At 40.1% G+C, this 22,331-nt stretch overlaps 2 protein-coding genes across 2 annotated transcripts in view; one reads left to right on the top strand and one right to left on the bottom strand.

Moving 5' to 3' along the window:
• Cep290 (centrosomal protein 290) overlaps positions 1 to 6,552 on the top strand; it is a 74,221-nt gene extending 67,669 nt beyond the window's left edge. Inside the window, 6 exon segments of the mRNA XM_051206363.1 lie at positions 13 to 154; positions 1,576 to 1,649; positions 2,374 to 2,468; positions 5,139 to 5,218; positions 5,980 to 6,073; positions 6,076 to 6,552. Coding sequence (XP_051062320.1) covers positions 13 to 154; positions 1,576 to 1,649; positions 2,374 to 2,468; positions 5,139 to 5,218; positions 5,980 to 6,073; positions 6,076 to 6,206 — 616 coding nt within the window. The 3' untranslated portion in view covers positions 6,207 to 6,552.
• A 130-nt stretch (positions 6,553 to 6,682) lies between these two features.
• CUNH12orf29 (chromosome unknown C12orf29 homolog) lies at positions 6,683 to 20,395 on the bottom strand. Its single transcript, XM_051206362.1, has 7 exons — positions 20,282 to 20,395; positions 13,882 to 13,999; positions 11,470 to 11,565; positions 10,590 to 10,706; positions 9,684 to 9,881; positions 8,293 to 8,462; positions 6,683 to 6,876 (listed from the first exon to the last, which is right to left on the bottom strand). Exons 1-7 carry the CDS (start codon positions 20,369 to 20,371, stop codon positions 6,688 to 6,690), a joined length of 978 nt encoding a protein of 325 aa, XP_051062319.1. The 5' UTR covers positions 20,372 to 20,395; the 3' UTR covers positions 6,683 to 6,687.
• Between the last annotated feature and the right edge of the window lie 1,936 nt (positions 20,396 to 22,331).

Raw genomic sequence — 22,331 nt, forward strand, 5'->3', positions numbered from 1 at the left:
TTATATTTTTAGAATGTATGAGACCAAGATAAAAGAGTTTGAAAGTGATATTGCCAAAAAGAATCAAAGCATTATTGACCTTAAACAGCTTGTTCGAGAAGCAACACAGAGAGAACAAAAAGCTAAGAAACACACAGAAGATCTTGAACAACAGGCATGTACATGTAATAGTCTCTAAATGATAAAACAATGTAACTTTTCTCAAGACAAATCCCTGAATTGCCGAAGGTGAATCCCTGACCTCCTGACTAGTGTCTCTCCTAGGAGACTCAGCTCGTGAACAGTACTTAACTCATCCACGTATGTAAACCATAAAGTGGATCGTCACAACTTGATTCTCTTACTCTTCACATCCAGTGCTCAGTGTGGAAGCCACTGCTTATAGCTTAGTTACTGTAGTCATTTCCTAACTGGTCCCTGTGCTTCCCCTTGCATCATTTCACCTGTTCTATACTACTGGTCTGTTCTCTACAGCTGTTAAATAATCCTGTAACACACAGAGCAGATTATAGTAGTGTTATTCTGAGACTCTTGTAGTAGTTCCCCATCACCCTGGAATGAAACTTGCTAACAGTTCTTTTTATAGCCTGTATCTATGAACAAGGTCTGACACTTTGCATCTTCTACCAGGTGTCCCAACATTAACCCTTTCAAGCTTTTGAACAACTGAAACTCATTTAGGCTTCAGGTCTTTATACCCACTTGGTGTCTAGAACACTCGTCACTATTCCCAATATTCCTATAACCGACTCCTGAACTTCTATCTGTGCTTAAATGGAGGCCTTCAGAGACAAGACCAGCAGTCTGTTGCCCTGTTCTCCCTAGATTCTGTTCGTGGACAGCCCATGCTCCCCATCCTGCCCTGTCACATCCCATCTCATATGACAGTATTGTTTTTTTACTCTTTTTTGGGGGGCCCACCACCCAGCACCCAAATAAATCACACGTGGAGACTTATTCTTAGTTATGAATGCCCGGCCTTAGCTTGGCTGGTTTCTTGCCAGCTTTACTTAAATTATTCCATGTAACTTTTGCCTCTGGGCTTTTCCCTTTTCTTACTTCTGTGTATCTTACTTCATGCTGGCTGGGTGGCTGACCCCTGATGTTCTCCTCTCCTTGTTCTCATATTCCTCCTCTTCCTTATTTCTCCTTGAATTTATCCTTTCTGCCTGCCAGCCCTGCCTGTCCTTGCTCCTCCCTCGCTATCAGCTATTCAGCTCTTTATTAGGACCCCAGGTGTTTTAGACAGGCACAGTAATACAGCTTCGCACAGTTAAACAAACACAGCATAAACAAAAGCCACACACCTGAAGCTAGTATTCCTCCCTCAGTAAAAGTCAAAGGCCTCTCTCTGTAAGAGATCCCAGCTATTCTGTATGCTGTGTCCTCACTACCTTGGGCAGCAGTGTGCTGCTCACGCGTTGATGGCCTGACTGCATAGACCGGAACACAGAACTGTGGCTTCATGCTTCCAAAGACCCAAATGTTATACTTTATTAAAAGTTAGTCTTTTTATAATCTCTTACTTCCGTGCCAAACTTCTATCTTCTAACTAATGGTTCTTTGTGCTCAAAGATTGAGATCCTCAAAACCCTTCCTGAAGGTGTGGAGACAGATCAAGGGCTTATCCAGGAACTCCAGCTCCTTAGGTATGGGTTAATGTGTTTAGTTAACTACTTAAGTATTTTTAACATGTTTTCTCTTTTCCTTTTGTGTGTGAGTGCATGTGCATGTGTACACATATACATGCTCGGGGTGGGATTTGGTATGTGCAAGCCATCTGTGAAGGAAGGTCAGTGGACAACTTGCAAGAGTTGGTTCTTTCCTTCCAAGAACTGAAATCAGGCCATAATCCTCACCATGCACCCTTACCCACAACCAAATTTGCCACACTTAAAGACTAGAGCTTTTCAAAGTTGATTATTATTCCATGCTTCTAATATAGTCTGGACACAGGAAAGAGGGGGAGCTCAAATCTAATATTTCCAGAATGTAACTTAAATTTTTCTAGCAGCATGGAATTAAACTGTGGTATTGCAGAAGCAAATCCTAATGAAAGAGAAACAAGTAATTCTATGCTTCTAGGAGTTTCTGCAGCCTCCTCTCATTGTAAGAGAAGCACTCTTGAAAATAACATTATGACTAAGATTAGGAAAAACTGAGAATTTGTGTTTTTGGGAATGAATCCATGAACCCTACCTAGAGAGTAAATGTTTACCTTGATGACCCTGCTGCCATCTCTCCCAGAATTAGCTGTGCCCTTGGCAAAAGACTATGTTTTGAGTACTGTATATGGCTTTATAGGAAATGCCCACATAACTTACAGACTGAACCCACTGTTTATTTTTCTAACATGCTATCATTGTGTTGTAGATTAGCCAACAGTAAGCTGGATAAAGAAAAGGCAGAACTAATCCATCAGGTAGAAGTTAACAAGGACCAAACTGGGGTTGAAAGCAGCGCACCTGGTAATGTATTTTGTCAAACGTGTTGGCTATCCCAAGTTTCTGATTTAGGGCTTGTCTTTTGTGTTTCTATAGTATCAAATCCCTGATAAGAGTATTTAGAGCTGTTCGCTCTCAGGCTGTGAAAATATTCCCATTTAACACCTTGATTGCTTGATTGCTTATACTAAGTTTTTCTCTTTGTGATCCATCTAGATGTTAGTCTTAATCATAGTATATTACCAGGCACTGGATGCTGTCGTCTGCTTCCACTTTCCAAGTGTAGCTCTTTCATTCCCTATGAATGCTTTCTTCTGAATGTTACTAATTGTTGTCATTATTCTAAAACTACCATACTATTTTTCCTATTGCAAATAAAAAGGTTCCTTTTATTCTTTTCAACCCCATTCCGATATTAGCAGTCATTTCCCTGTATAACACAGTTACTTACAAAACGTGTATTTGTGTGTACAAATAAGAGTACAGTTGATCATTTTTTGCAGATCTGTATTTGCAAATGTAACTGTTCACCACCATATGCTTACAATGTCCCAAATCAACTCAATGCTTTTGCCAACAGGCACAATGACAAATTTAAAGTCCCCCATCATCCCATCCCGGAGCCAACAAGGTAGTGCTTGGCCTTCTTGTTCCAGTTTTCCTACAGAGGTGATCTAGGATGGAGTACTAGGTACCACTGTAGCCTGATAATGGGGTTTCAATTGTAACCCTGACACTTTCAGTGGGACCGCCTCAGAAAAGTGGCTGAACACTCCTGAGCATTTTCTTTTGAAACTCAATAAAATGTAACAGATCAGGGTGAATTGTTTGTAGGATCTAAGAGGAGAACTTGAGTATGTATGTTTATGCATGCATTTGCATTTCTCCTAGGAACTGTGGTTTGATATTCGCTAATTGTACCAAGTTCACAGGATAAAACTTTAACAATAGACCTTAATGTATATCGAGTTTTGTGCATTTTTTCCCTGAATTCACACTATACATTTCTAGCTTCTCTTACTGCTTTTATCTTAGTACAGAGATCTTTTAATACCTGTACATCATTATATTTTTTAATATGCTATTGAATGGATAGTGAGCAGTTTACCCCAGGATGGAATTTTAGTATAGTTCCAAAGCTTCTGGCATAATTACCCTGTATCTGCTAACCTGATCATGTCATTATCTGATAGTTTGATAGAAGTATCATGTTCTGCCATACAGGATTATACCAATTTATATCTGAATAATTCTAAACTATTTCATAGAGCTACTGTAGAGTCCTGATGCTACTTTGTATTAATGTGTGTATGATTTGTACAGGGCACTATGCTAAGGACATTACAACATTTTTTATTTTATTCTTATAATGTATTGTTTTTTCATTTTATTTTTTTTTAATAATAATAACCTATCCTCAAGATCACAACAAGTAGGAAGTGGCAATGGATGGTAAAACATGAATTCTATGCAAGTTTAGAACGCCTTGCCGTGCCAGGATCTTAACCACTGCGCTGCTGTGCTCTCTGATAACTAAAAATGGCATCTGTCCAGCTGGAATAGATGTGTGACTACTAGGGGACATCTTGGTGTCCTCGTAACACACAGTAGCAAAGACCTGTTAATTCTGCTGGCATTAGGCAAGTTCTCTAACTTGTCTACACCCAAGCCCTTATATTGTTTATGTCTTAAGAGAAGGGAGGAAAGCTACCAGCCACATTTCAGAGAGTACCTGCTTCAAAATTAACCTGTTTGGACATTCCTAAATCAACATTTAAAGATGGGGACATTTAAAAAACCTTTGGAAGACGTTGACCATATTTTCTGGCTTCACTGGTTCACTGCCAGTCTGTATATAATGTAAAGGGACTCACTGACCATAAACTAACAGATACGTGCATACTCATGCTACTGGGACACAACTCACAGGTAGGTTAAAGGGTCAGCCTATAGGGTCAACATATATAGGATCTCGATTTATGTGTATGTGACATGAAAATAGAAGGGGACTTGCCTTCTAAGATGTAATTGGTTTTTTTTGTTTTGTTTTGTTCTGGTTTTTTTATGATTTGAGATCTCCATTATGCTTGCCCTTTGTCTTTGAGTTATAGGGGACCACCCCAGAGCACTACAATACACTTCTTGTCCTTACCATGAAACTTTGTTTTCATTTTATCCTCAAACGTTAACATTAAAACAAATGCTTTACCTTTCAATGATTGCATAGTGTAACATGGCATTTTGTATTTTAACCCTTGTGCTGCATTCCATGTGTGCCACACACCTTGCCTTGGAAGTTTACACAGTGCAAAAAGACCCACATGGAAATAGTCAAAGCTATTTGAGGTAGAAGGCATAAATGGCCCGCTTAGTTCTTTACCTGTATGTTTTGTACCCAACAAATTTTGCTGGTATTAGGATTTCTCTCTCAAAAATGGGAATTTCTCTCCTATAAAGGAATAACCTACTTTTCCAATACCTAGCAGCTACCCCTCTGTTTGCTTGCTGTGGAACGACCTCACTTACTAGTGGTAGCATGCAGATATCCCTGAGAAGTGTTCCCACCTTCCAGTGCCAGATGATCAGACTGTAGGCTTCATAAATACCCTGTTTATCCCGAAATAAACCCTCTATCTTTAACTCATTCACAGTATAGAAAAATGTGAGTCTAATTTTCATGTCTATTTTTGGCAGATTCTGATCAACTAAAGGAAAAGGTAAATGACCTGGAGGCAGAACTCAGAAAGTCAGACCTAGACAAGGAACAGTTGAAGGTAATTCCTACTTATATCTGACTTCAGCATGGTCAGGGCTTTGTGTAAACAGCTGTGGGAAACAATGATTATGAATGTGCTGAATTCATGGATTTGATTCACACTTAATAGTACTAGGTATATAATTTGACTCATGACAACTTTTTATTAAATAGTAGTTAGCAATAACAAAAAAATCAGACAAATAGAAAGGACTAGAGAATATTTTTAAATTATAACAAATATACCTCTCAATAGTTTTTTCTCTTTTTTTTAATATTTTCTTAATTTGTGGGTCATGTTGGCAACAGTATTTTCTCAGTGCCTTTTGAAATTATGTTCAGGGATCTTTCCCTTAGAACACTTCTGTGCTCTACTTAAAGCAAGAAGCACAAGAGTGTGTACGGGAGCCCTGGCTCACCCCTGGGTTGTGTAAACACCATTGGCACTCACACCCCTCACCGGGTGCTTAACTTTTACACGCCCCAGGGTTTTCGTGATCACAAATACTATTATAAAAGTAAAAACAACCTTAAAGAAAATACTGACAACTCTTAAGACCTCAATGCAGTGAAGGGCAGAGTCCCTTTTGCTCACCTAACATCATATCTGACGCAGTTCAGAGAAAGACTCGATCTCATTATAATGTAAGCATGCATAATTTATTCATATGGTACAATGGAACCTTAGTTAAATATTTTTCTTTATATTTTACTGTTCAGGTTATGTGGGTTTTCATGTCTGTAATCAAATCTTCTAAAATTCCTGTACGTGACTTTTAGGAGGAAATTAAAAAGCTGAAGAAAGAACTGGAAAATTTTGATCCTTCATTTTTTGAAGAAATTGAAGACCTGAAGTATAATTATAAGGAAGAAGTGAAAAAAATATTCTATTAGAAGAGAAGTTAAAAAAACTTTCTGAACAATTTGGATTTGAATTATCTAGCCCTGTTGCTGCTTCTGAAGAGCTGGAAGATGGAGAAAGTCCTAATAATTTCCCTATTTATTAAAGACCCATTTAACTGTAGTTTAAAATTATTTTGCAAGTTAAAAAACTTTCAGCTACCTGGAAATCAAGCAGTCTCTGAACTACAGAATTCACATGTCAAAATACTGTATTTTTGCTTAAAAATAAAAAATCATATTTAGTTTTAACTTGGTAGAAAAGTATATTTTTGAAGATGTGAATACTTTATGACTATACAGTACACAATGAGCTATGATAGATATTACTATTTTCATGTCTTAAATTTTCTAAAAGCATAAAGGTAAGCTTATAACAATTTACCATTTAAAATTGAAGTTTCAGGTGTAATTATAATTATTTTTGTGTTAAGATATTCAAATCCTGTGATTTTGATACAGATACATAAATACTTAGAAGTTAGTTGTAACATATTTCACCAAATAGCTAGCAAAATTAAATAGAATCTTTAGTTATTTTCACCTCTGTAAACATAGTAGACTCTTCAATATTAGAAAACTGCCATTTTATACATCAAGCACTATATCTTTAAGCCTGTCAAATTTCTGTTTATCTATTTTCAAGAACTGATTAAACAAACACTCATTATCAAAAGCACAGTCATATTTGCTGAGGTTCATGTTAACGACAACTGGTTTGGAATTCATGTAAGTATCTGGGAGTGGCCAGCATAGACCAAGATGATGGCGATGGACCTGTAAGGAGGAAAGAGTGGCATTAGCTTTAGTGTGCAAACATGAGTTTCCCTGAAGGCAGAGAATTTGTTAACTCTGTTAGTACCTGAAAAATGCCAGGCCCATAATCAAGGGCTTCTCCAAATTTGATGACTATGTAGTCTGTTGGTGAATACAGGAAAGAAAGGGAAAGGTGAGCCAGACTCTAGTGTTAGAGTTACCAAAGGGTGTAGAATGGTATAGAATGGTGGGGTGGGCGGGACCACAGTTGGCTGCTACACAGCTGTGAGGCTGTTTCCTCCACATGAAAACATCCCCTCTAGAGAGAGGCTCTGGACTCAGGGAGTAAGCAAACCTCGCCAAGTCTCAGGACAGTCCTGAAGCTATTAAGACCCCCAAGACTCTCTGCGAGGGTACAGGAGCACTGACAATTGGAGAGAAGGCTCTCCTTCCACCAGAGAAGCTGCCAACTCTCTGCAAGATGGGCAGGGAGTCCCCAGGGTGCTGCTTTGTGAGCCTTAACTCAAGCTGAGGAGGGCTTCTTCCCTGACCCTGCTGCCTCTGGGTCCTCCATGCTCACTAAGTCCCACTTGGATGGAACCCTTTCTTTCTCTGTCCTCAGCATGTTATCTGTGCCAAGTGAAAGTTTTTCATATCTCCCCAGGACTATACAGTCACACGACAGACACAGACAATCCCGTTTTCATGGATGGTAAGGAAAAGCTGTGACGAGAGTTAAGAAGGGGCCATACCATGCAAAGGCAGCCCTATACAGGAAGTAATAATGCCATCCATTCGGGAAGAATGAGCACAATGGGAGTAGAAATGAAAGAAGGATGTTTTAGGGAGGACAATCTAGTAGCAAGTCAAGCAAGACTCTTGACCTAAATTACAATTAACACCTAGCTGAGTGTAAAAAACACAGATTGCACAGATTAGACTTTTCATGAAGTCATGGGAAGAGGGCTGAAAAACAATGAATCCAGGTTTCTCATTGCAGTAAATAATGTGAGCTGGGAGTGGTAAAAACAGAATCAGTTTTGAACATTATGAATTTCGTAGACCAGTGAGAAATCAGAGAAGTTCAGGGGGAAGGTCACAAAGTATAAGCTGCTACCTGGCACTATCACTCAACAAGCTCTGTACCTAGTAAGTTAGTATAGGAGTGCTGACTTAAAGTAGGCACAGACTGCCTCAGACAACAGAGTGCCACATGAATGCCCGGGAGGGGATGTGTTATCATGCCAGTGCCAAGCCCAATACCACCATCTGTATATAGTGCTGTCTGACACTTCCCTTAAACTCAATTCCGTGTTAGCCTATAAGAACTATAGGGGATTACACTACCTGCATGCCAGAACTAATAAAGTCTATACAGAGAGTGTGAGTATCACATCTTTAGGAACAAAACCCAACATAAGCTGTTTCTGTCCTTACCTTAATTAAGCAGCCATCACCACAATGCCATACGATTCCTTCAATTTTACCCTCTCTGCAGTCTTCAAACCAGGACAGCAAGTCGTTGTGTTTCAGTGGAGGCAGATTTCTTACTTGGAATGCTCCATGAGGTATCAGAAAGTGCAATGGATATTTCTTGCTTCCTATCCCTAAATGGTAAAATTTGCCATTAACCATTTTCAGTCATATTCTTTTCAGAAAATGTACCTCCCCAAATGTATAAGTATCTAAGCATTTAGGAGTAATGTTAACAAAAAGTTTATTTGATTTTCTGTAGAGAATAATCCAAAGTGCATTACATCCTGTTCTTACTCCACTGGGAGTTGGCACACTCTGACTGGACCGACAGATACCTATTGTAAGGAGTTTCAATGGGATGCAGCCTTATCCATTCATATAAGTACTATGATAGCCCATCTCAAAGGTACAATTGAAAGGTTAACAAAGCTTAAGCTTGAAAATATTTATTTTAAAATATTCGTTACCAAACATTTTTACAGAAAAAAATTGCTAGCATGTGCTATATCATCAGCTATATTCTGCTATTATTCAGTGTTTCCCTAACATCAGCTTTGATCATGCATATAAGCTGAACACCCATCAATCAACCTACTTCAATTTGTATGTGTATGTATGTTCACATCTATGTTGTGTGCATGTTTGTGCAACTGCATAGTGGAAACAGGAGGTCAACATTGAGTACATTGTTCAATTGTTTCCCACCTTATATTTTGAAAAAGGGTGTGTCTCACTGTACCTGAAGCTCAGTGATTAGGCTACACTGTCTGTCCTGCAAGGCCCAGATAGCCTCTTATCTATGCCTCTCTGGCTCTGGGACTGGCATGCACCACTACTGCCCAGCTTTCAACATGGGCATTGGGGACCTGAACTTTATAGACCTCCCTACACCTTCAATCTGCTTTTGATCTCTCTAGAAATACTGGTGCTGTAGAGTCCTTATGATTCTCCTTTCGATTCTGTACCCCAGAAAGCCACTGACTTACTCAGTTCATTGTGGTATACATTCTTTACACAGTACATGCTGCCAACTCTTACTTGTACCTGTGTTTATTGATGCTATAGTAATAATGACCTAACTCACCTAAAACTTATAAAGCTATGAAGAGCTACATCTCAGTAATTGCTTTTCATGCACAGTTGTTAGAGCTGGCAAGGGAAGTTATAGGATGAAGCCAGCCTTTCGCATTAATAAATCAAAATGATTACCCATACATAAATCTTCTCTTGAACATCAGAGCTGCAAAAAAGGATGTGTTCCTAGGAAACAGATGCAAATGCATGAGTCGCTGCTTCTGTATGTTTCTCAAGTTGACCACAGGACGTTCTCTTTGTAAAACATCTTCACTTACTGTATGGATTTCCATTGATATTCGTTCCTATCAGCTCCAGGGTTTGCTCTAAAAGCTCCGACAGAGGCACGGCACTAATTTCCAAAAGTCCAGGCTCATCAGGATCGTGCCTTAGTACCAGGGCAATTCCAAACTCATAATTCACGACGGAGGAATGCCAACAATACTGCCTGCTGTTCTTTTCCACTGGTACCCAACCTGTTATTTCAATAAATGTTACTTCTGTCACACTGTTCTATTAAAAGACACAGACTTTGTCATAGATATTCCTATCTTTTACATTCCCTCTCATACAGACACTTAAAATCAGTGGGAAAGTTAAGAATCTCACTATTTTTCTTAACAGTCATAAAAGATTCATTTGCTTATTCAGTTGGGGTATTACCATGAATTAAACATATTCTTCAAAAAAAAAATTATCTTGGTTCAGGAGCAACTTAGCAATATACTGAGATAGCATTAAAACTTTTGTTTCTTAGTATTTTTTTTTAAACTGCCTACCCTCCCTCCTGCCATTTTTTTTTTTTTCATTTAATAAAGCAAGTCATGTCGCATCTTTCCAGTTTCAAAGATGACAAATACGTGCAACAGGCACTCCACAGTTTACATCGTCGTTCTAATCATGCTGAACAATATCAGTTCCTTATTTGTTTTTACTTTTATTGCCAGAATAAGCTCCCTCAATAAGGAAAACTTGCTGCAAATGAGAAACACACAAGCCACTCTGACCAAACCTGAAAGGCCATTCCTTCCTATGTCTTGGATATAAACTGCTAAGAGTTTTCAATAATCTTAATTCAGAAATTTTATACTATAAATAAAATAAAAAGCTAGATTAAAACAGATTACTGATTGGACCTTTTTTTGTTTGTTTCTTATACTAAGCACAAAATGATGATGCGTTACCAGGGATGTGTCCGTTTTCATCAGGTACTGGCTTCCCATTCTGCTGTTCTATTGCCTTTGCTGGTACCCAGCACTCTGGGACAGGCTTGAAATCTTCCTCCGTGTTCCAAAGAAATGCTACAAAGAGTCAGTTCGTCTTTATGCTGTTACTTTAAGACATCAGATAGAGAACAGATGCGAAGTAGAAGTAGGAAATACAACATTGCTGTTGGATGGGAAAGGCACTCAGTTATCACTGGCACCTGCTACATCCCAGTTTAGGGTACCAACACTGTAAAACTGTCAACTCTCAGTACACTGCCACGTATGCACATTACAGGCTAAAGCAGCCAACATTCTCTGAGGGCTTATAAGTTTTTAATGTTTTTATTTTTGGGGGTGTTTCTAGAGAGGGTTTCTCTGTGTAATATTCTTTGCTATCCTGGAACTCACTCTGTAGACCAGGCTGGCCTCAAACTCTGAGATCCACCTGCCTCTGCCTCCTGAATGAGACTGTAAGTTTTCATGTATATATACATATACATATACATATGTTACATATACAAGTATAATATATATATAACAGTTATTAATGTAATAATAACTTTTTGATATTTATACTATAGCTTAGAAAATTATTTTCTTCATACAAACCAAATGAAAATGTATCTCTTATTACAATACTGTTTAATCAGAATAGATTGGTTCTAGAATGAAGTTACAGGACGACTGGGGAAATGTTTTTCATATTTTTGTGTGCATGTGCACAAGCATGCTGTGTGTGTGTGTGTGTGTGTATTATTTTCCCCAAGATTGATATATATATATATATAAAATCACAGCAATAAACCACAAATTTCAACTCTTTAAAACTGAAAAGTCTGAAGAAAAATCCACTCACCTTTTGAGCTTTCTTTTGAATGTAGAAATTTTTTAAATCTTTTGTCGGCTTGCTTGTTAGGTTTTCTGTCTAGTCGAGCCCAAAGGTATGGCTGACCTAAAAACATAATAAAAGGGGAAAATAAAATTCACCTTGCAAGACATTTGGGGGGGGAATCAATAAACAGTGGTCTGCTCTGTAAGAAAGCACCTAAAAGACAAATGGAACTCACAGTGCTCAGCACTGAGCTATCATCCCAGTGTGTGAGGATGTAAACTGTTAAATGAAGAGGGTGAGAAAATGCATGGTCCTTTTTATCAGAGAGTAGTCCTTTCCCAAATCCTCCAAGTGGGATCACAACCAGGGAGACTGTTCACACATCCCTTGAACCACACTGCACCATGGGTTTAATTCCGGCACATAAGGAATGGAGCTGACCTGTCTGGCATGGCCTAGTCATTAGATCCACTGTTGATGAGGGCCACTTGTAACCCTGGGTGTGAGTGGTCTTGGGGCACTGTGCCAATATTCTGTATTGATAAAAGTGTGACTTCTGACTCAACTCTGATTGCTTTGAGACTCCTGCTTAGCTTGCTGTTGCCACTGCTTACTTGGCAGGAAGATTCCTACAGGACGAGCAAAAGCAGGAAGTTCCGCAACCAAGACTCCATCTGGAGTCCCTGATTCTGAGGTGTTACCTGAACACTTCAGTGGTCCCTACCCTGAGGAAATTCATCCTGCTGTAACTATAAGCAGGACAAGGTACAGATCTCCCCTGGCGTCTCCTACCTATTGCTCTGTGAGAGTCTCACTTCTGAAATCCTTATTTTGTTAGTATGTATCCCTTTGTCATCGTTGGTCCTGTGAGCAATCTTGTGCAGCAAAGCTCCAACCCTCTAATTGCTCCCATCATGCACATCACACATAATGACTATCAGTTTTTACTATAAAGTCTGGTAAATCATACTCAAATATATAAATCAGAGGCTCAAAAATTGTCAATTATAATACCATTATATACTAGGTATCCCTAGTGATTTTTTTTTTTTTTTTGGTTTTTCAAGACAGGGTTTCTCTATGGTAGCCCTGGCTGTCCTGGCCCTGGCACTCACTCTGTAGCCCAGGCTGGACTCGAACTCACAGAGATCCACCAGGCTCTGCCTCCCGAGATAGCCTGGCTGCTATCCATAATTTTAACTAAATTAAAATTATACTGTTTCTGATTGTGGACTTTTTGTTCTTTATACTGGTAAACATACAACATAGATTCCTCTCTCACCCATTAAGATGGATATTGAACAAAAGTAATATTCCAAGTGGGGATATGGAAAACCTGGAACATCTAGAAGCTAAAACTTCTGTGTGATCATATGTATAATGGGTACTCAAATTTTCTCAATCAGAATTAACATATGATCCAGTAATCCCACGTACAGGTTCAAAACCCCCACAGAACTGGAGGCTAATTTAGCACTATTAATTGCATTATCTACGGTAACTGTAAAGGTCAGAACAACCAAAATGCCCATAAGTGAACAGATGAACAAAATGTGCTATGTGCAATATTGAGCAACTTAAAACAATTGTGTGCAATCAGATGTAATACAGCATGGTAAAACACTGAACTAAAAGCAAACCAGCCACAATGAGACAGTTATATGACTTACCTATAGTCAGAAAGCAGAATGGACTAAGAGGCCTGTGGGATGGGCTCTGTGGGGGTGGACGGGTGGGGGGTGGTTCCCAACAAGCAGTTTTAGTTCTAGAAGGTGACAAGAATGGTGGTGACGCCTCCACCATGTGAATGCCCTGAATGCCACTTCACACACCATTTTTTAAAGTACAATCATGATGGCAAGTTTTACCTTTTCACCGTTGAAAGATTTTAAAGTGCATTTCAGGACATTGCTAGCTCATGTCCCTATTTTTGTTACTGGAACTGAAAGTCCCTTTTTCAGTGTACCTTTTCCCCCTTAATACCATCAATTCGAACTTCTCTTATAAGCATCTGCAGCTGATGGGAGACCTGGCCAGTGGTAATGAAAGCACAAGCTCCAGGATGCTGTAATGAGGATGAGTTTCAGGGCTGAACCACCCCAGGTTCTGGTACTGTCCGGCCATTCATTAACTGAATGGTCTTAAGACAAATTACTGAACCTGATCGAGACTCAGTTTCCTCATCAGTGATGTGGAAAGGCTTATGAAAATGAGAACATGCCAGACCTGCTTCTAGCCTTTCGCTGGAATCCCAGTGAATGTTAGTCACATGTCTTTCTTTCCCCAAGGGAAGTAAATAGAACCACTGTGATTTTTTTTTTTTTTTTTTTTTTTTAACTTGACTGCTACAGTTAGGTCTTTAAGAGTTCACAGGTGTCCAGGATTTATACACTAATTAAGATAATACTTTTAGTAAACATGATAGTTGTAGTTTACCTTTGTAGTTAGTAACATAACAACACGTTCCATCCACTTTTTCTGTTGCAATTGCATTGTATACATCTGCATCTAATGCCTTTTCGCTTAGAGTTGCAGTTGCCAAAACTTTGAATGGCTTAAAAGAAAGAGAGAAAAAAAAAAACTGGTATAAGATACATAGCCTCAGTCAGGTGGTGTAATCCCAGCACTTGGGAGGCAGAGGCAGGAGGATCTCTGTGAGTTTGAAACAGCCTGGTCTACAAAGTGTAGAGAAACGCTGTCCCAACCCCCCCCCCCCAAAAAAAATAACCTCTGCCTTCACGCACAGGCTCAGCTGCACCGTGCCTAATTTCATTAGTTCCAAACAGCTGTCTCCACTCGCTCTGCCCAAGCTGGCCTTGAACCCATGACCCTCTTTTGACGTAGCCTCTACTTCCAAGGTAGCTGTCCTACCACAACAGCTCTCCCACTCGCTGTAAGGCGATCACAGAAAATTTGATTTTCCATGCAGACTGTTATTTACGTGTTCTCATCCACCACAATGAAACCAGGGGCCGTGCTCTGTGCCGTGTTGCATCCTCAGCACAGGCCCAATTTGCACAATCCTAAAGTGTGTGACTACGCACTAACCACGGTAGGCACTGTCCCTGACACTGGGAAGGCGGAGAGGCACCCACCTTTATTTAGTGAAACTTACACTTTGGAGGGCTATGACAAATAAAATGCTAACTGTATTACACTAATGAGTACTAAGGAGGGAAACAAGGCGGAATGGCATGGAGAAGGTACTCTGAGGAGGCAATGTCTGAGCAGATTTGACATGTGAGGGAAGGCCCACCGTCAGGACATTCTGTGTCTAAAGAAGGCAAGTCAGCCCCTGTGTTTGGAACAGAGTACCGGTAAAACTAGATCACAGATCACATGCTTACTTCACTCCAGAGTGTCCCTGCTGGTTCAGCACATGGCTTCACCAACCACAATTCTCCTTGCTCTTCAATGAGATCTTTACAAACTTTCTTTTTCAAATCACACTTGCTTCTTAGTCATAGGGGAGAGTCTAGTGATGCCCTCTGTCTCGGGCCACATTTTCAGAAAACAAGAAGATGAGGATGGCTCCTAGCTTTACTCTTTAAAGGGCTCTCTTGCAAAGCTGAAATCCACATGCCTGCTTTAGATGTCCTCTAAAAGTCTCTGCGGCTCCCCGCTCAGCTATGCTTGTGAATCTTCTTTATAAAATGCATTTTCCTAGCATGTAGGCCAGCTTTCAAAGACCAAGGCCCACTGCCCTTGCCTCCTGGCTGAAACTTCCAGTAACTACTATGTAAGCCTAACCCAGGCGATCAAGAGTGGCCCGCCATCTCTCCTAAGACAGAAACACCCAGCTCTCTTCCCGGCAGAATTCATACTCAACATCTGAGGTCTATTTTGGTTTCTATGTCTACTCCTCCCAAGTTCCACTGTTTAAAAACGACCAATTACCACTTGCCTACTGTTTCCCTACCGGTTTGCTGGCTTTGCCCTCCGTCCTTACCAACAATGAGCTGTTTTCAAGTTTCATTTGATTTTGCTACTATCAGGAAGAAAAGGAAGCATTCTTACACCTTCTTAGCTATAATTTTGATTCCTGCGAAAGATTACTACTTTATAGTCTAAATCTGAACATTCACTTTACAAAAGAATAAAAGAACACAAAACAAAGGGGCAATGGTAAGTCAGGCAAAATTAGGTACTAGGAAACTATACTCATTTCATTACTGATTTACTACTTTTGTGTGAGGTACATGCATGTATGTGTATGTGAACACGTGTGTGTGTGTGTGTGTGTGTGTCTGAGTGAACACATGCCCGGACACGTGCATGTGAAAGCCAGAGAAAACTGGGTGTCAGACTCTCTCACTGAGCTTAGATTCAGGCAGGTAAGCTCTAGGGCTCTCTTGCATCCCCCTCTACAACTCTGAGATTACACACATGAGGGTACTGGGTATCTGAGCTCAGGTCCTCAGGCCTGTGTAGCAGCCATCTCCCAGGTCTATGACTGATTTGTCATCCATATGTGTATGACACTGGTACCAAGAGGTATCTATTGCGGTAAATAAGGATCAGGATAAACAAATAGGCCGAATAGATGTTTATTCAGGGAGAAATAACTTACAACCTAGACAGATGAACACCAGGAAATTCAACCCGATCCTCTCCTGTCCGAGTCACGTTGTTTAACAGATAAAGACTCATGGCCAGAAAAAGATAAAGATTTACAGTAGAGACAGATTCACATTAAGAAAAGGTGCTAAAAGTTTACAGTGTGTTTAAAAAAAAAAATACATAGGCTTGGGAGAGAAAAATAAAATGGTTTTAAATAGACAAAGAGGAACTGGGTGTTGTAGCACACGCCTTTAATCCCAGCACTCAGGAGACAGAGGCAAGCAGATCTCTGTGATTTGCAAAGTAAACCTGGTATGCAGAGTAAATTCCAGGACAGATAAGAGTTACACAGTGAAACCCTATGTCAAGAAATAAAAAATAAAAGTAAAATAAACAGAGTAATAATAAAGCCACGTAAAGATGAAAAGCTCAGAGAGAATCTGGTTACTGTATGCTATTGTGTTGTCTCTACATTGTTTGACTCCTGAGAAAATAACAACTGATAAAGGAAATGCTGCTGGATTAATTCAATTTATATATTTTAAAAATGCTTTGACTCAAAAATTTAAGTTCAAGGACAAGTTACTGGGGAAAAGGATTTCTATTTTTGTTTCCACAGAAAATGAAAAGCTGTGGATTCCTTCCAGACTAATGTGGTTTGATCAAGCCAGGCCCCCTGAAACAGAGTTCCTGGCGATCCAACATTCAAAACAGCTTGGACAAAGCAGCCTTGCAGACTACAGCCAAGATTCCCATGACAGCGCCCCCTATCAGCAGGAAGTAGTTTGGAAAGAACGACGCCCAAATTCCCAAATATTGTTTATAAATGTTTGGTTTCATTTAAATGGACCTGGTTATAAATGGGTAATGATCGCAGCCAATTATTTTTAAAGGTAAAAAGGGAATTATGGTATTGATATGATTACTTTGTTTTGGAATGGATTTTCATTTATTGATACAATTTAAGGTCAATTTTATGATGTATATATTTCTCCTTTTGTTTAGGTATTGTGTTTATATAGTTCATTCAGAAACATATTGTATAATGTACTACAGATTATAGATAATTACCTATGATAGTCAAAACTTAGAGTTAAGTTAGTTAGGTTTTCAAGATACACAGAGATGTATTTGAGATAAATAGGCATTCTTCAAACCTTTCAAAGACCTACAGAATATGGCATTTAAAATGGTTTAGGGTTTTCGTGACAGTGAGACATAATTGCTCTTGGCAATACCACCTGCAACAGAAAGGAAGATGAACATTGAAGAAACTCGTTATGGAGTTTGCTTTCAATATGGCAAGACTAGCCATGTGGACAAGATACTGCTCTTGTCTGGACTGTTTGACTTGTGATGTATAAACTGGACATGCAGGACCCACAGGAAAGTGACTTCTGATTCAAGATGGACATTGCTACACAGTTCTGCTTCATGGAAGAGTCTGCCAGACAGTCTGCAGGACACAGAGAAAAGTGACTGACAAACTGCCAAGAAGACAGTTTAAAGTTTCCTTCTTTGCTGAAGAGTCTGCCAGACACACTATGGCCTATGGGCTGAAGATGGAAGATTACAAAAGAACTTCGGGTGACCAGGCAGTGAGTTGTCTCTGTCATTTCTAGAGTTTATATATTATCCTTCTGTGGTCTTTGAAGGAGTTGAAGACAGGTAGTTATGGTTATAGTTTTCATTAGTTAGGATTAAAGATTTGTTACTTAGACTTTAGACACACAAAGATGGAATAGAAGATGAAATATTTTCTTCAAATCTTGCTAAATGTTAATGGACTAAATATTGTTAACTGTGAGTCTTACTTGATAACTGTTGCATAATATATTTTGCTATGTTAAGGTTAAAACCCTTTTTTTTATTTAGACAGAAAAGAGGAGATGATGGGAGATGTCATTCTGTATATGTTTCTCATACTGGTTAATAATAAAGCACTGTTGGCCAATAGGAAAGGAAGATAGGAGGGACTAGGAGACAAGGAGGAAATAGGAAGGAGTAGGGAGGAATCAAGATGGAGAGTCTGGAGAAAGCAGTATGCTGCCGGCTCCCCGGTAAGAGAAATACATAGATCATCAGAAATGGGTTAATAATTAAGGCAGAGCTAGCCGATAAGAAACAAGTAACAGGGCCAACAGCATTGTATCAAATACAGAGTCTCTGTGCATTATTTGGGGCTGGTGCGGCAGCAGGACAAGACCAGCGGCGGCAGGCGGAAAAACCGAACTCCTTACAGGTATCATTCTAAGGCAAATACTAGCCTAACAGCAGAGGCGCGCGCGCGCGCGCGTGTGTGTGTGTGTGTGTGTGTGTGTGTGTGTGTGTGTGTGTGCATTTTTAAATTTATAAAATTTCGAGGAGGATTACTAAGCCCATGGAGTTGTTCCTGAGTGTGAGGTGTTCCCTCCACAGGGAGGGAACATTCTCTACTACCATTTGCTATGTACTCCCTTCACCTGTGACCAAACATTCCACTAGTGCAGAAGCAAGAACATTTGTGTATTCAAACAGGCCATGAGGATGGATAGGGTGGGGTGCCACTTCCGGACAGGCTTGACTAAGCCTGTCAAGTTCTATTAAGAGCTACTGAAAAACACTGAAGGTGATTCAGGCAGAGTGGAAAGCCTGAGAAAAAGTTTAATGCACAGGGGTGTGTTGATATGATGATGAAAGACGTTGCTAGAACAAGAACTCCATATTGAGATTTTAAAACAGACTGAGCCTAATTAAAAAGAGATTTTGGGTAATTATTTGGACACTGTACTGTAAACACTACTGCAAGATATATTTTTTGTTTTGTTTTGCTTTTGCTAGTACATAGTGCTTTTAAAATTATGCTCCACTCCCAATACTCAAAGCTGAGAAACACAAAATGAACCATCAAGGTGGAAAATGTGTTGCAGTACTTGGATTTGCCATGATTTTCATTCTAAATAGACAACAATACAGACACTGAGTACAAATCTTAGGGCTTCACTAGAAAATATAGGGATACTCAGTCTGGGTAGCAGATACAACCTATTATGTAGTATTGCAATGGGAAGCAAGATGAAAAAGATCGGATGTTAAAAGGTAAGAAAACATCAAGTTGATGGAAAACTGGCACGAAGACTCGGAGTCCCCTGAATCAAAATTCGACAAATATCAATTCAGGTGCCAGTTCCTAGCAACAGGGACAAAAAAACAACAGGGCATCTTGTGTTAAAGGTCATTTAATCTAAAAGGCAAGAAAAGGGGCCCCCAAAGCGGAAAACAGAGGCACTAAAAGACTGCGAGTAATGAAGCACAAAAATGAAAGAGGTAATTGTGTGTGGGGGGGGGGATGCAAACTGGAGGCTTGAGGGAGGAAGACTGTTGACTGCTGAGGTCGAGAGGGAACAACACAAATTTTGTATGGAAATGCCACAGGGAAAACTTACTGTGTACGCTAATTTAAAAAAACAAAACCAGTATAGCGTTGAGGGTGCACCCTTTAATCCCAGCACTCGGGAGGCAGAGGCAGGTGGATCTCTGTGAGTTCGAGGCCAGCGTGGGACAAGAGCTAGTTCCAGGACAGGCTCCAAAGCTACACAGAGAAGCCCTGTCACGAAAAGATACAAACAAACAAAAGAAACAACAACAACAACAAAAAGTGGTAATGTTTAAAAAAGTGGAACTGAATTCAAATGCACACACTGACTCTGTCTGTGTTGAGGGGTTAAGAACTTTTTGCTCCACATCGAAGAACCACACGCATGCAAACTATATTAATTCACCTACGTTCCCGCAAGGCTCGGTATGTGTAAAGCGCATAACAAGATGGCTAGAAACCCTTGGGACGGGAACTCAGAGTTAGAATTAAGCAAAAAAATCACACATGAGGTCTGACTTTAGGCTGTCAACACTGTCATGGGGTCCTAGGACCGGACAGGTAAGCCAAGCCTTCTCATCAGACTGACTCCAAGTACCGTGCTACCTCACTGCTCAGGCGCTGTCGTGGGAGGAAAGCCCTGAATTGCTGCATCTCCAAACCTGCCTGAGCAAGTGTGCATCACCTGCTCTGGGAGGGGGTACTTTTTAACTAACATACATACATACATACATACATACATACATACATACATAAAGGAATCCTTCCCATACAGCTAAGGAGGTGGAAGAAGCTAGAGCTCGGGGCGCACGACACAAGCGAACTTCCCCCAGACCTCCCGGAGGAACCTGCAGGACTCCGGGGCCGCAGCGCAGCGCTGGCCGAGCCCTCGCCCCGCAGCCCACGCCGCCGGCCGGGTACCTGATGCTCCCGCTTGGCCGAGGGCTCGGCTTTCACCTCCGTCACAAACACACACGGCATCTTCCGCTGCACGGAGCCCAGGCGGCTCATGGTGCCCACGTCCAGCGAGTGAGGAAAGCCTCAAACCCAGACAGAGGCCAGAGCGCTCGCTGCCTGCAGCACCGTGATGCAAACGCCGCCTCCAAGGCCCACCCCGACGAGGGGCGGGGACATACTTCCGGAAACGAGCGCCTACTCGCGGCGCATCCTGGGAGTTGTAGTGCGGCTGTGAGGCTACATACAGAGCCGGCGTGTCTGCCCTGTATGAATCCCCTATGTTTTTTGATGACCAATTTAAGAAAGGAAAAAAAAAAAAAAAAAAAAGGTCCGCTACCCCGATGTTGTGTTTCTTGGCCACAACTTTGTAACGATAATTTTTCTTTCTTTCTTTCTTTTTTTTCTTTTTCATTTTTGGAAGTTAACATCCAGTTGTAAGTGATGAATCACTTTGGGAAGCAATTTAGCACTTTTCTCTCTCTTGAAACTCACTTGTCCCCCCCTTTTTTTTTAAGAAATTAAATAGATTATAAACCCGTAGAAGTTTTGAATGAACTTCCAGACATTTCCTAATGTGCAGACAGAAATCCTAGTTTTCCAGGAAGAGCAATAGAAAAACTCTACAATGAACACAACTTTTAACTTCTGTTTGAATTAACCATCATAAGGTGTATAATTTGGTTCTTGGTGTCCTTTCCAAGGAGTGTAATTTAGACAAATCCAAAACCATGGAAATATCAACAAACAGCACTGTTGGATTTCCTGGGAATCCAACAAAGGACTTGAGTTGTAGTCAATCAACTACAGAGCTGAATACTTAAGCTTGCTTTACTTACTGTCCAAAATGACATTGCATAGTAAATAATAAAACTGATGCTTATATAAGGAATAAGTAACCCTGTGTTATAGTAGTAGATCTGTCTCACTGAAGCCTAAGACTATACAGGAGAATTTTGACCTTACCATCTTAGGTAATTGGAAAAGCCAACTTTTATTTCCATAATTGTTTTTATCACTCCAATTCATATTTCTATAACTGCTTTATCAGCATGTATCCAACTGTCCAGCGTTTTACTTAAGCTTATGGAAAAAAATTAAATAACCCTTTCTCTCGGAAGTTTCTAGATATCAAGGGACTCTCAAAGAATAAAGTATTCCTGCATTCACAATGGAGGAAGAGAGTGAGGAAGAAGTTTGCCATTTCACAATCTTTCTTTTCTTGATATATATATATAATAGGCAAGCACACCCAATTTTATACAAAACAAAAGAAACTAGGGGATTGGGGTGGAGAGAGACTACCCACATCATCTCATGGTTCTGGCTCTGTGGTGTTGAAATCAGAAATTTCTTAGCCTTTTAAAGTCAAGTTTAATAACTTCTTTGAGTCTTCAGATGAATCCTAAGCAACAGCTTGTCTCTTGGGTCTCAGACAATCAAATGACCTTTCTAACTCTTAACTGTCACTTCCCAAACTGCCACAGAATATTCTAGATCCAACATTCTGCCATTTCTTAGAAAAGATGATCTTCCAAAAACATTCTACTTGCTTTAAGCCTCTCTCTGGAAGGACCAACAGCAATATTTCGGTTCCTTCAATGCCTAGAGCAAGGCTTACCTACAGAAACAGAAGAAGCCTTACCAGGAGAACGTCAACGGGACCAGTTTACAGGTGTAAACTGTGTCCTTACTCTGAAGGATGGCAGCCATTGGCTTCCCCTAGTTCAGATACAGGCCAGGTAGTGGGACCCCTGGCCACTGACCTTGAAGTGATACGACAGGATAATCAGAAGATTTTTCTTTGATGTGTTAGTAACCAGGAACATGCCAAAAAGAAACTCCACCTGTCTGTCTTGGCCTGCACAAGCTAGGGTTTCTGGGTCTGTTCTTGAAGACAAATTTCCTATTGCTTTTTATTATAGGGAGAATCATAGGTTTCTGTAAAAGACTAAAATGAAATCCACAACAGGAAGGAAATGAGGTGAAAGTGAAAAGTAAAACTAAGGGATAAGAA

The sequence above is a fragment of the Phodopus roborovskii genome, unplaced genomic scaffold, assembly GCF_943737965.1.
Source record: "Phodopus roborovskii unplaced genomic scaffold, PHOROB, whole genome shotgun sequence".
NCBI classification, from domain to species: Eukaryota; Metazoa; Chordata; class Mammalia; order Rodentia; family Cricetidae; genus Phodopus; species Phodopus roborovskii.